The 12,043-nt window shown below is 47.8% G+C and overlaps 1 protein-coding gene across 1 annotated transcript in view; it reads right to left on the reverse strand.

The window, feature by feature from the left end:
* Positions 1 to 279: 279 nt before the first annotated feature.
* The window catches only part of Niban1 (niban apoptosis regulator 1), a 149,929-nt gene continuing 138,165 nt past the window's right edge, over positions 280 to 12,043 (reverse strand). Inside the window, exons 12-14 of the mRNA XM_059280874.1 lie at positions 8,991 to 9,098; positions 3,918 to 4,029; positions 280 to 2,420 (exon numbers count right to left, since the gene is read on the reverse strand). Coding sequence (XP_059136857.1) covers positions 1,288 to 2,420; positions 3,918 to 4,029; positions 8,991 to 9,098 — 1,353 coding nt within the window. The 3' untranslated portion in view covers positions 280 to 1,287. The remainder of the gene's footprint in view (positions 2,421 to 3,917; positions 4,030 to 8,990; positions 9,099 to 12,043) is intronic.

The raw sequence follows: 12,043 nt of genomic DNA on the forward strand, positions 1-12,043 counted from the left end.
CTTCGGGCCCACTGCCTGGGACTGCAACTTTCAGGGAATGATCTGAGCTTTTTCTGAAACCCAATAAGATACGTCTTTTTGATTACACCCGAGTCGGCTCATCTCTTATACTAACAGTTACACAATCTCCTCTCAAGGTGAATTCCTTCCTGGCTCCTTCAGAAAGGAGGAGCAGGGGTCTTTCCTTCATGGTATCCCCAGGCTTGGTACCTGACAGGGTACCTAAGGAATTAATTTGTTGAATGATGAAACCATTTCTACTTTTGGTGATAACTTTGGTAATGACATAAACTTGACTGACTTCATTCATTCCTGTGTTCATTCATGCATTCTCGTTCCCTTCTGAGAACAAACCAGGACTGTGTGAATAGAAGGAGTCAAGACTGTCACTGAAACTTAAAAACTGGAAAAAAATATTCTCTCCTTCTAGACTAAATTCTTACGAGCCCTTTAATGTATATGAAGCAAAACACCTGACCTTCTATTTCTTCCTGTGCCTAACAGAGCATACACTAGCTGTTGAAGTAACGTCTGTGTGACTGGCAGGTTTTGAGCTAGAAAAAGTAGCCACCAAGCACTTTGCACACTCTAAGGCTAATTTGTGCCAATGAAATCTCTTGCCCCATCTGGATTTCCTGAAAAGGTGATTAATTAATGCAAATCAACAACATGAACCAACAAGGAATTGATAGCAGGATTAGGAACAGGGCTTCTAGATGGTTCCACAGACCTTCCACCTTGGATTTTTGCTCTGCCTCGCCTGAGATCTACCAGCCATGACTGGCTCTGGGGCACTTCACAGGGCAGGGGTGCCTGGTGTTCATGACTTCCTCTTTCTTGTGCCCTGGCAGTGGACAGATGCCACTAAGAGGCAGTGACGCTGGCAGAGTGGGGGCGAGGCTGGAGTCACCGCAGACCTTTGCACTCTCGCTAAAAATACCTTCAAGTGCAGTACAAAATTTGCACCACATTTCAGTGAAGAGAATATTGAGGTGCCAGTTCCTGCTCTTTTAGTCTCTGCTGCAGGACTTCTCCCTCTCTGGAACCCCAACACTCCGGTTCTCTTATCAGTTCTATTAAGATGCTAAAGGAATCGTTCACAGGGAGCAGGTCAGCTCCCCAAAGTTGGCCTCAGTGTTCACACCCTGTATACATTCCCTTTGGCGTTATCATTCAAATTAAGAAAGTATTTCAAAATTTTTATAGCAACCCGCATGCACTCCCCTATGGATACCCTTAACTAAAACCCTTTGACTGACAGTTTTAAAAGAGAAACTACAGTCAAATTCACTCCTCTGAGGGCTGTTCTGGGGAGCTCACAGCATGATCATGCACATCTGGGCTGTCAGTGCCTGGAGCATCCTCTACCACCCACTGGCACCCATGCACGTGGGTAGCATTGACTTGCTCTGTAGCCATAGCAAGGGCTGGGCTATCATTCCCTCCCAGCACCTCTTGCTCCTCAGAAACCTGGGGCACTTCACTCCTCTCCGCAGAACAGATGGGATTAGAACTTAGCGTGGCCTCTTCTTGCAGTGTGACCGCCACAGCATGCCCGGCCTCACCTCCTGCATGGGTGGTGGCCTGTGTGGAAACCATGGCTGGGGGTACCTTCTCAGTGGGCTCTGGAGCCTCAGGTGGCTCCCCTGAGGGGCCTAGACAGCTGGTGTCCTCTGTGAGCCCCCCACCAGTGGACTGACAGGTAGGGCTGCTAGCCTCTGGCAATGCCCCTACGTCTACCCCAGGAGCCTCGACTTCCAGAGGGGTAGGATGAGCCCCCCTCTCTCCGACCTCACTTTCTTCATGGTTGTCCTGCTGGCTGGCAGCTGGCTGGCTGGCTTCTGGGTAGATCTTGTTTTCTTCTTCTTTTTCATTTTCTTGGGGAACAGGTGTCCCCTTGTATGTATCGTTTTCAGTCCCTGGGGCAGACTCCACGGACACCGTCACAGTCAGCAACTCTTTCAGCTCCTTCAAGGACCCTGGGATGGTGACAGACTCTGGCTTGTCACAGGTCGGTTCTTCATCTTTAAGGGTCTCCCCACCTTCCACCTCCGACAAGTGTGAGCTGAGGGGTCCTGCTGTGTCCTCTGCAGTGAGAGGACTCCCAGTGGAGTTATCCACACAGGACACAGTCACCTGCCCATCCCCACCTGAAGGAGGACTGGACTCAGGGATGGGAGTACTTTCTTCTCTGGCCAATGAGCCCGGCACCCCAGGCTGCTGCCTCTTTTCCTCTGGCTCCTGAAACACTTCATTATCTGGAGCTCCTGGCAGAATGGCAGACACTCTTCTGGCTGGGCTAGCTTGATTTGACCCCATGGGGGTTTTGAGATCTGTCAGGCTGGATACGCTTTCACTGGGCAAGGCCATGTTGTCTTCAAATAAGTTGTGTTTCTTCAAGATAGCCGCCTCCGTTATCACTGAGAGAGACCAGAAAACAAAACACAACATTAGCACTCTGCCCAGCAAACCTGGATTTTCTGATTTTACCTAGAAGGCAACCTTCCTACCAGCTCCTCTGGCTCTCCAAATTCTCAGGTTCAAGATCCAGCTTAGGACCAATCTCCTCCAGGTAGCCTTTCCTGATGACCAAAACCTGTAAGCGTTCCCGACTCTGAATCTCGGTAGTGTTCATTCATAAACGTCTTTGACCAAGAAACCCTTGCAGAGACCAGCATCAATCCAGGAGAAGAGAAGAAGCCAAGCCTTGGCTTTCAAAGAACTCAAAGTCTACAAGGATATCATCTCCATCGGTGTCGCTGGATACTAAGATGGGTGGCTCGTTTGGAACTCCACTATGACAGGGGCAGGCTGTCCACCTCCTTGTTTTGTCGGACAGTGTGGTCCTGGTTGTGCAGTGGGTATTCAGTGCTAAGCGTACAGCTGAGAGAGGGCTTGTGTGGCCTGGAGTGTTCGAGATGAGCGTTTATTTGCACCTATCTCAGTCTCAAAGGCACGGAGAAGAATGTAGACAGTAACAACAGAAACAATGGTGCCTGACCATCTGACTGCAGACCTCTGTGCAGGGGTGTAGTGTCCAACAATGCCACCTCGAAGAGGGTGTCACTCATGACGGAGACGGAACCGCTAAGGGCAGTGAGCATGATTTTTCAGCAGGCATCACTAGTGTGTGCTCTGACAGATGGCATGCTTCAGGCAGAGGGCAGGGTGTGGAGGGGAGGAATCTTCTGTAGCAGGCTGTCCATGACCTCTGTGCAGATTCCATGTTGACACCTTTGCCATCTTCCTCTGGGACCCCCTCTGATTAGCTACCGTGACCTGAGGCTCGTGCTGGCCCAGTTCTCTCACTGGAGGAGGTGTTTTAGTAACGGACACTAAATAAGTTTCACTCACACAGACAGATGGCAGCCTCCTCCAAAGTATTTTCAATGTGTATCTATCCACACAGTAATCCTAGACAGGGCCCTGTTACACAGTGCGGTGGATGCCAGACTCCTAAAGAGGATCTCAGAGTGCCATGCCATTGGCCTGCGTCTCTGTCTGGCTGAGCGGAGGGGAGGAATGTGCTGAGAGCGCAATGGTTGAGCCTGCGGCCGGAGTCACCTCTGTTTAGCCGTGAAAGCCTTTTGTTGTCCTGACACAGAGTGGCAAAGACAGATCTTCAGGACGGACTCTCAGTTCAGCCCCATTAAGTGCCTCAGTTTCTTTCCTCTCCAGGGATAAAGCATGGACTCTCACCCTGCAGAATTCATGCTTGCTTTGAAAGCGGCCTGTCACGACCACAGGGTGCATCCCTCATGGACGCACAGTCGAGGTTGGTCCTGCCTGCCTGCCCTCTCCTGGCTGTCTCCCCTGCACATCCAAATCAGCTGCAGCTCTTCCCCACTCTGAGTTCTGTTTCAGGAGTGCTTCCCACGATGGAGCATTCCCTCCAGTGCGGGGCAAGCCGTCCTTACCTTTCAGGGTTTCGTCAAGGAGGATCTGATACAAAATCTCTTCGTAGACGTTCTCGACGTGGATCATGTTGGTATGATCTGCGAAGATGAACTGCTCATATTTCTGAAGCTCCTGGGGAGTGAGAGAGAAAAGGGGGAAGAAGAAAAGGCATAATATCAGAGGAGTGCAACTCAGAGCTACACCGAAATTCCACTCACACTATCAGAATGGCAGAAACCCAGTGCTGGTGGGGATGTGGAGAGGAGGGAACCTTCACACATGGCTGGTAGGTACAGGAGTTAGCTGAGGAATTGTTTACATTAGTATGGACCTTCCTGGGAAAACTAAAATTAGAACTACCATATGATCCAGCTGCCACTCTTGCATCTGTATCTGAAGGAAACTATTCTAATAGCCAAGCTATGGAGCCAACCTAGGTGCCCATCAGCAGATGACTGAATAAAGAAACTGTGGTCCATACACAAGAAATGAAAGTGTGTCCCATGCAGGGAAGTGGATCAAATGGAGATCAGTGGAATAATCCAGACCCAGAAAGACGAATGTCACCTATTGTCTCTCACATGCAGAATCTAGATTGAGGAATGATTAAAAAAGACATAAAAGCAGAAGGAAGGCTATTTGGAAAGATGATTGGCAGGAGAGAAGAGTGGGGACAAGAGAGGCTGATGGGGTGAGGAGTCAACATGCATTATGGACACAGATGGAAATAAAAAGAAATCCATTATTTCTTGCAATTAATGTATAATACTGAAAACAAAAGAAGAAAAAAAACCTCAAGATGCCTATTTTCATAAGAGATAAGGAAAGGGTGACTCCCACTCGCCTCCTCGTAGAGGAGCGTGGGAAGACAGCATCTGGTCCTGCAGGCTAAAGATGCTGGGATAACAGTGCAGCCACTGTCTCCCGGTGTTCCCTTTGCCTCCAGCCTATGCACTAAGCACCTTGTATCTGTTAACTGTGGAAAGAGGCACTCAGCCATTGGTCATCCCCACCCCTTTCTGTGCACTGGGAATCCATATATGGATCAGCAGCTCATTCCTCTTTATGGATAAATATCATTCACTGCATGGTTAAGTTGGAATTGATCGTCCATACTAATTTGACATTGACTGTGGTGATGTGAATAAGAATGGCCCCCATAGGGTCATATATTTAAATGCTTAATCACCAAGGATTGGCACTATTTGATAAGGATTAGGAGGTGTGGCCTTGTTAGAGTAGGTGTAGTCTTGTTGGAGGAAGTGTATCTATCACTGGGGGGTGGGCTTTGAGGTTTCAAAAGTGCACACCAGGCCCAGTCTCTGTGTCTCTGTCTGTCTGTCTCCCCAAACCCTTGTGTGTCCATAGGTAAGGATGCAGCTCTCAAATACTTCCTCAGCACCATGCCTGCCTTGCATGTTGCCATGCTCCCTACCAAGATGATAACGGACTAAACCTCTGGAACTGTAAGCCAGCCCCAATTCAATGCTTTCTCTTATAACTTGCCTTGGTCATGGTGTCTCTTCACAGCAACAGGACAGTGACTAAGACATTGACTTTTCCACTAATGAACATTTTTGTGCACATTCTATTCTGTATGGACAACTTAAGAACTTGTTTCTCTTAGGTAGATACCTAGAAGTGAGGTCGCTGGATCGGGTGTAGCTATATGTTCAACATTATTAACACACAAGCCCTTTTCCAGTTGAGAACCAAGGAGTCTTCCTTTTCAACGGGCACTGATGGTCTCCAATTCCAAGACAGCTCAGACATGATGCAAAATCCCTTGACTTTCCCTGCCTCCCAAAGCCTTCCAAAAATGCCTTATTACCAGCATGAAGACCAGGCAGGGATAAAATGCTGCTAATTATACGCCAGAGATGAATTTAGTTATTCAGGCACGTGACAGTGCTGCGGGGTTGGGGGGTGGGGGTGGGGCTCCCTGTTATGCAGCTTTTAGAAAACCAGGGACTTGGCAGTGGGCACTGATGCCTTCTGCTGTGATGGCCAGCATTTGTAGCAGGCAGTAAAAACAACCACAGTCAGACAGCTTTCAGTGCTAAGACACGGGGGTGCTGTGGCCCAGGGTTTTATGCTACCACCAATGGGGGGCCATGGGGCCCATTTATGTCCACCTGAGAAGGAAGGGAAAAGACCGAAGAGACACGAGCTTCAGTGATCTCTAGAAGGTCATACAGCTACGGAAGGGGTACTGTCCAGGAGACTGGACACTGCTCACGGGAGCCTCGGCAAACGGGACACCACTCTGAGTCTGTCTTTACTTCTATTATATGAGGGGTGCAAGCTCAGACCTCAATGGCCCTTGTTATTTCTCACTCCCCTGTCACTCATCCACTGGCACCGAGTGCAAGCATGACTCGGGGAGTCCCCTGAGGGGCCCGAGCTCAGCTGTGGAAGTTGCTACCTTCCTTCACTAGAAGCTGCTGCCCCGGGTGGCCATGGCGGTGTTGCTCACGTGGCAACGGCCTCCATACTGGGAACTCCAGGACAGCAGGGACGGTGACCTGGATCATGTTTTATGCCTGCCACAGTACCTGGGTCTTGTTTGATACACTTTTGAGGTGTGTTTGCTGAATAGATAGAAAACAAATTCCCATCCAGTTAAGTAATTCTGTGGGAAGGGAACAGAGGAACATTTATGTTGCTGGGATGTGTCTGATTTTACAAAGCACATCTTCCATGATGAGACAATTGAACTTAATTTTCAGATGCTTAATTTTCTGGATCAACTAAAATGGAATCCTGACATTGGGACTTGGAGGGTAGTTAAGAAAAAGAAAATGCCACCTTAGGCAATTCTAAGGCATGTATAGCTAGGGTGGAGTGGGGTGTCACAGATCTGGGAAATTGCTACTGAAAGAACTGAGAAAAACTCTCTCTAGGAAAATAAAGACTTCTAGAAAGCAGACAATCCTCTAATATATCTGCCTATACACCTGGGGTTTCCAATAGCTCTTGAGCCCAACACAATATCCTTTATCACTGAAAAGTCAGAGTCACGGGCTCTTTTGAAAACAACCTCTCTCAAGTACAAATGGCAAGAGCCGTGGCTGGGGGATGGCTCATTGGATAAAGCATCATTTTTGCCTGTATTCAGGTCTCTAACACCCACATAAAGGCAAGGGAACGTGGAGGGGGGTTAGACTGCCTGTAAACTCAGTGCTTGGGAAGCAGAGACAGGGTCCCTCGGCCCCGTTGTCTAGATGGACTGATTGGCAAGCTCCAGGTTCAGTGAGATGGAGGTAAACATTCTGTGGCAATCTCTGGCCTACATGCACACAGGCATACATACCGGAAAACATATATGCACCCATGCATGCAAAACACATGTATACATCACACACACACACACACACACACACACACACACACACACACACACACACAAAACACCAGCAAGAGCTGCATAGATTGGGCACAGGAAGAAGGGGAGCCCTCCTCCCTCCCCCCGACATGGGGAAGGAGGCAGTAAGGCCTCCACACTTCCCTTGGGAATGAAAACACATTTTAAGCAGCCTATCTGTGTGAAGACACATTCTAAGGTAGATTAGTAATCCCTCAGGCTGTCCATCACATTCAGCCAGGAGACAGACAGACAGACAAATTCCTTTCTCCTGTGGTTTTCTCAGATCCTTTCCACCAAAGAAATACTCCAGGAATAAATACATACAAGACTGAGCATGCCAATGACTATCTGAAGAAAAACAGCATTTATAGAATATGAAAACAACCAGAGAAAATTCCACAGTATAATAACCCACACAAAGGATTTTAATGTTCAGTGCCTGGAGACTCTCCAAACTGTCAAAAAGCCATTTAAAAATTCTATGATGCTCTTTCTTATTGACTCCAAGGGGGAATGGGCCTTGCAAATGGCCAGGCTCCTAAGTCATTGGTTGGAACGCGGGAGCAGTCATTGTAACAGTCGGAGGAGAGGCTGATGCCATTTGCTGAGTGCCAGCTGGGTCATAGGTAAATACAAACTGGATTCAGCTGGTGGTAACTGGCTTTGTGACCGTGGGCTTGCTATTCAACCACTTAGCCTCCCCGAGGATGTGAACAGTCTCTCTCCTCCTCCGAGGACTGCTGGGAAATTCATTTTGATGACCGATAGGAAACGTTTAACACCAGGCCTGCTATATGATGTGAACTCCATCAGATAGAAAATGTATCATCTGAATTTTCTCGTTCTTGAGACAGGTGTGGAGGTGTAATTTTAGCATGGTGTGGGGGGGTGGGGCGCTAAGCCAGATGGATCAGGAGTTTAAAGCCTAGCCTGGGCTACACAGCAAGATACTGTCCAAAAAAAAAAAAAAAAAAAAAAAAACCAACCAAACAAACAAAACCAAAAAACAAAGGAGATTTGAAAGTAAAAGAAAAATTAAAAGGAAGATACACATTATTAGATGAATTTCATAAACGATGGAAATTGATCAAAACAAGAACAGGGGCCCAGAGCAGAGCACAGGGCACCTACGACATAGACACAAGCCTAGAAGAAGCCTCCAGGTGCTTGTCTATTGCTCTGCTCACACCTCATAATCATGGCTGTCCTGCAGCCCCATGCTCACAACAGCTTATGTCAGAGATGTCAGCAAACTGAAGTTAGAGAACAAATCAGCCTGTGATCACACGTAAGATCTTTCCGGGGTATAGCGGTCAACTTTGAGTGCACATGCTGAACGAGACTACAATAAAATGGGAGACCACCTCATCTCCTTGGGCAATCCACAACGGCCCTTAGAGCTTGGCTCAAGTCTGATCATTAGCCTTTGAGATTTCCTGTAGTTCAGGAGTCACAAATCCTGGGCTGCATGCCTGCATGCGTGTGTGCAGAAGTGTACTGAAACGTAGACTTTGTCTATATACCTGTGTACCATCTGTGGCTGCTGTGGCACCACACAGCAGTGCTGAGTGCTTGCAACAGAAATGCCCACAAAGCCTAAAACATCTCCCTGACCACTCTGCCCTTCTGGTTTAGTCTAACATTTGCCAATGCAGGAGTGCCAAATAAAGCATTTGAACTTAAGAATCAACCGGAGTAGGCTCCTGGGAGCAGCCCAGTTCCTTACTGGTTTGCATGTGGACGCCAGTGCCTTCTGCACGGTGGGCAGTGTGATTTGAATCAATGCCTCCTGGAAGATCTTCTTCCGGATGGTGCTGCTGTCATAGTCATATTGCTGTGAACACAGAGACACAGGCTAAGGAGCACAGTTTCAATCCGTAACTTTCACTTAAACAAGAAGACAATACACTCACCCGGTCATCTCCCTTCCTCAGCCCCCACTAATTTCTGAGGACTCTCATATGTTTAGGGTCTCAGAGACCTTTTTCTGGAACTCTTGCATAAACTGGGTATTGGGCTGTGAAGTCATGACCCATTTCACCTACCCCTTTTACAAACATAGAAACTGAGGCAAGATCGAAACCAAGAAGTGGTATGTTTTATAAAGATGCGGCTCAAACTAGAGAGTGCGTTTGTGCTTCATTACTCCCAGCTGGGTAGACAGCCACGGAAGCCACGGATAGCAATTATTCTCTGTCCTGCAAGGTGTGTGGGTGGGTAGGGGTGGCTTGTAATAATGTCCATGAGGGGAGAGAGAATGTGGCTTAAAGCTCCATCAACACAGCGAGTGCCCTGGACATCCCAAACTGGAGACTACATTGTGGGTCGCGGAGACTAAAGCATCTACTACCTGTCACTTACAAAAGAGTTCACCCACCGCTCTCTGGTTTAGTCTAGTGCTTGCGAGTACAGGAGTGCGAAAGAACACATTTGAACTTAAGAGTCAGCAAGAGCAGGCTCTAGGGAGCAGCCCATTTCCGTCCTTGTTTGCGTGTGGACACCGGTGCCTTGTGCACAGGCTCCCTGGAGAATTGCTGTGGGCATGTAAACACATTGGTTCAGCCAAAAGAAGAATGGCCGGAGAGGAGAGCGCGTGCACTGGAGATCATAAATGCGAGCAAAATTACATCCCTAGTCAACCAAAGGCCCCCAAGTGGAGAAGGCTACGGAGGAAGGTAGGAGAGGTAGAATTGTCAGGGCCAAGAGCTTGGATCTAACATCTGCAGGCGGCGTTCTTGCAGGCAAATTTGTGAGAGACAGAAGCAGCGGTCTTGGGAGGTGGAATCAGTTCTGACTTTGAAGGTGTCTGAGTACTTGTGGGACCACCCCTGGCAGGAACATTTTTTTTTTTTTGAGTAGCAAATAGTTTATTGGTAAATTCATGGTTTTAACTGCAGCAATAAGTTCGTTTGAATAGGAGTATGGCCCCCAAAGGGAGTGGCACTATTTGGACGTGTGGCCTTGTTGGAGTAGGTGTGGTCTTGTTGGAGGAAGTGTGTCACTGTGGAGGTGGACTTTGAGGTCTCATTTATGGTCCAGATACTGCCCAGTGTCTCAGAACATTTCCTGTTGCCTGTGAGTCAAGATGTATATGAATTCTCGGCTACTTCTCCAGCACCATGTCTGTCCGCATACCATCATGCTTCCTGCCATGATGGTAATGGACTAAACCTCTGGACTGTAAGTCACCCCTAATTAAATGATTCCCTTTATAAGAGTTGCCGTGGTCATGGTGTCTCTTCACAGCAACAGAAACCCTGACTAAGACAAGGGGACAATAAACAAGTCAAAATAGTGAATGGTTGCAAACTATCAGAAAATCCGTGGCCATTCAGGCTTCATATAGAAATCCAAAATCACTGAAAGGCCAAATCTTGAAGATCTGCCCTCTTATTAGTCTTAGATGCAGGTCCCTGGTACCTGATGTCTGTAGAATTCTGTAAGTTATCACCTTCTAACCACACATATAACTACGGCTTTCACAGATTCTAGTGGGGAGGATTTTGTCTCCTTCCAAACCAATTGCTCTTTTACAGATATTTGATTTCCGGATCACTTGAACTTTTCTGCAGTTACAGTGTTGCCGCCTCTCTAAACAAAAGGGAGGCTGAGCTGAACACGGTGAAATGTCGCCAGTAGACCCAGGATGTTCGAGTTCAGGAAAGCAAAACCATCAATAACTAGACTCCCACCACACAGGTCTGTTCTACAGTTCATCCAACGTTTAGGATGGTTGCAAGGTTTCTAGGAAACCCCAACTCCAGCACACGTGTCAAAGGGTACGTGAGTCATTCACAGTTGTGTGTTCCCGTGGCCCCAAACACCCCCAGAAGTTCCTGGCCCAGGACTCAGGGGGGCCCCGTTCACTGGGCAGGAACAATTTAGCACTGGCTATACGGTTGACCTGGAGGTATTCTAAGTGCCTTTCACCCCAATGCCTGGAGACTGGGACACCTTTCTGCTCCTTCCTCTCCTGTCTGCCGAAGCACGTGATGGCAGTAGTTTGACCTTTCCCCTCATGGCCAGTGTGCTAGTGTTCGTGTTGCGAGGATCAACGTTTTCCAGAACCTGGACATAGCAGAGATGAGTGGGCCAGGTGTAAATACAGTTTCAGCTCCAAGCTCATGGTACACCAGCCTGCTGGGCTTGAGTTAGGAAGTCCAGCTTTCAGAGCACCGGCTTCCTCATCTGCCATGGGGGTGAAGTCTAATGAGCTCAAGGAGAGTCCAAGGAAATGGTACACTTCTGGGGTTTTTTTCTTTAAGGCTTTAAGCAGGCCTGAAGAGATGGCCTTGTGGATAAAGAGCCGCCTGCTCTTTAGAGGGCCCGGATTCTGTGCCCATGACACTGCATGACTCCCAACACCTGTGCCTCCAGCTCCAAGGGCTCTGACGTCGTCTTCAGGCCTCCATGGGAACCCACATACAGGTGGCATATGTTCACATAGACACGTGCAAACATGCATAAATAATAAAAACTAAAAACATAAACCTTCGGAGTGACAACTTAGGAATGTGAACTTTTAAAAAGGCTTTAAATGAGTACCAGATACATGTGAGCTCCTATTATCGAAACAGTGTTATCATGCACTTATACATAAAGCTCATTAAAAACGATCCCATGTGGCAGGTATACTTTCCCTTGGGATAGTTCCTTGGCTCTAAGTTTTGGTTTTTATTTAAAATGCTGACTAATTTAATGAATTTTATTGTACTTGGAATGCTAGGCTGCAGCCGACCTACGTCACATTCTATGCAGTATCTGTCACAGTGTTTGCAG

Source organism: Peromyscus eremicus, chromosome 15 (genome assembly GCF_949786415.1).
Source record: "Peromyscus eremicus chromosome 15, PerEre_H2_v1, whole genome shotgun sequence".
Classification (NCBI taxonomy): Eukaryota; Metazoa; Chordata; class Mammalia; order Rodentia; family Cricetidae; genus Peromyscus; species Peromyscus eremicus.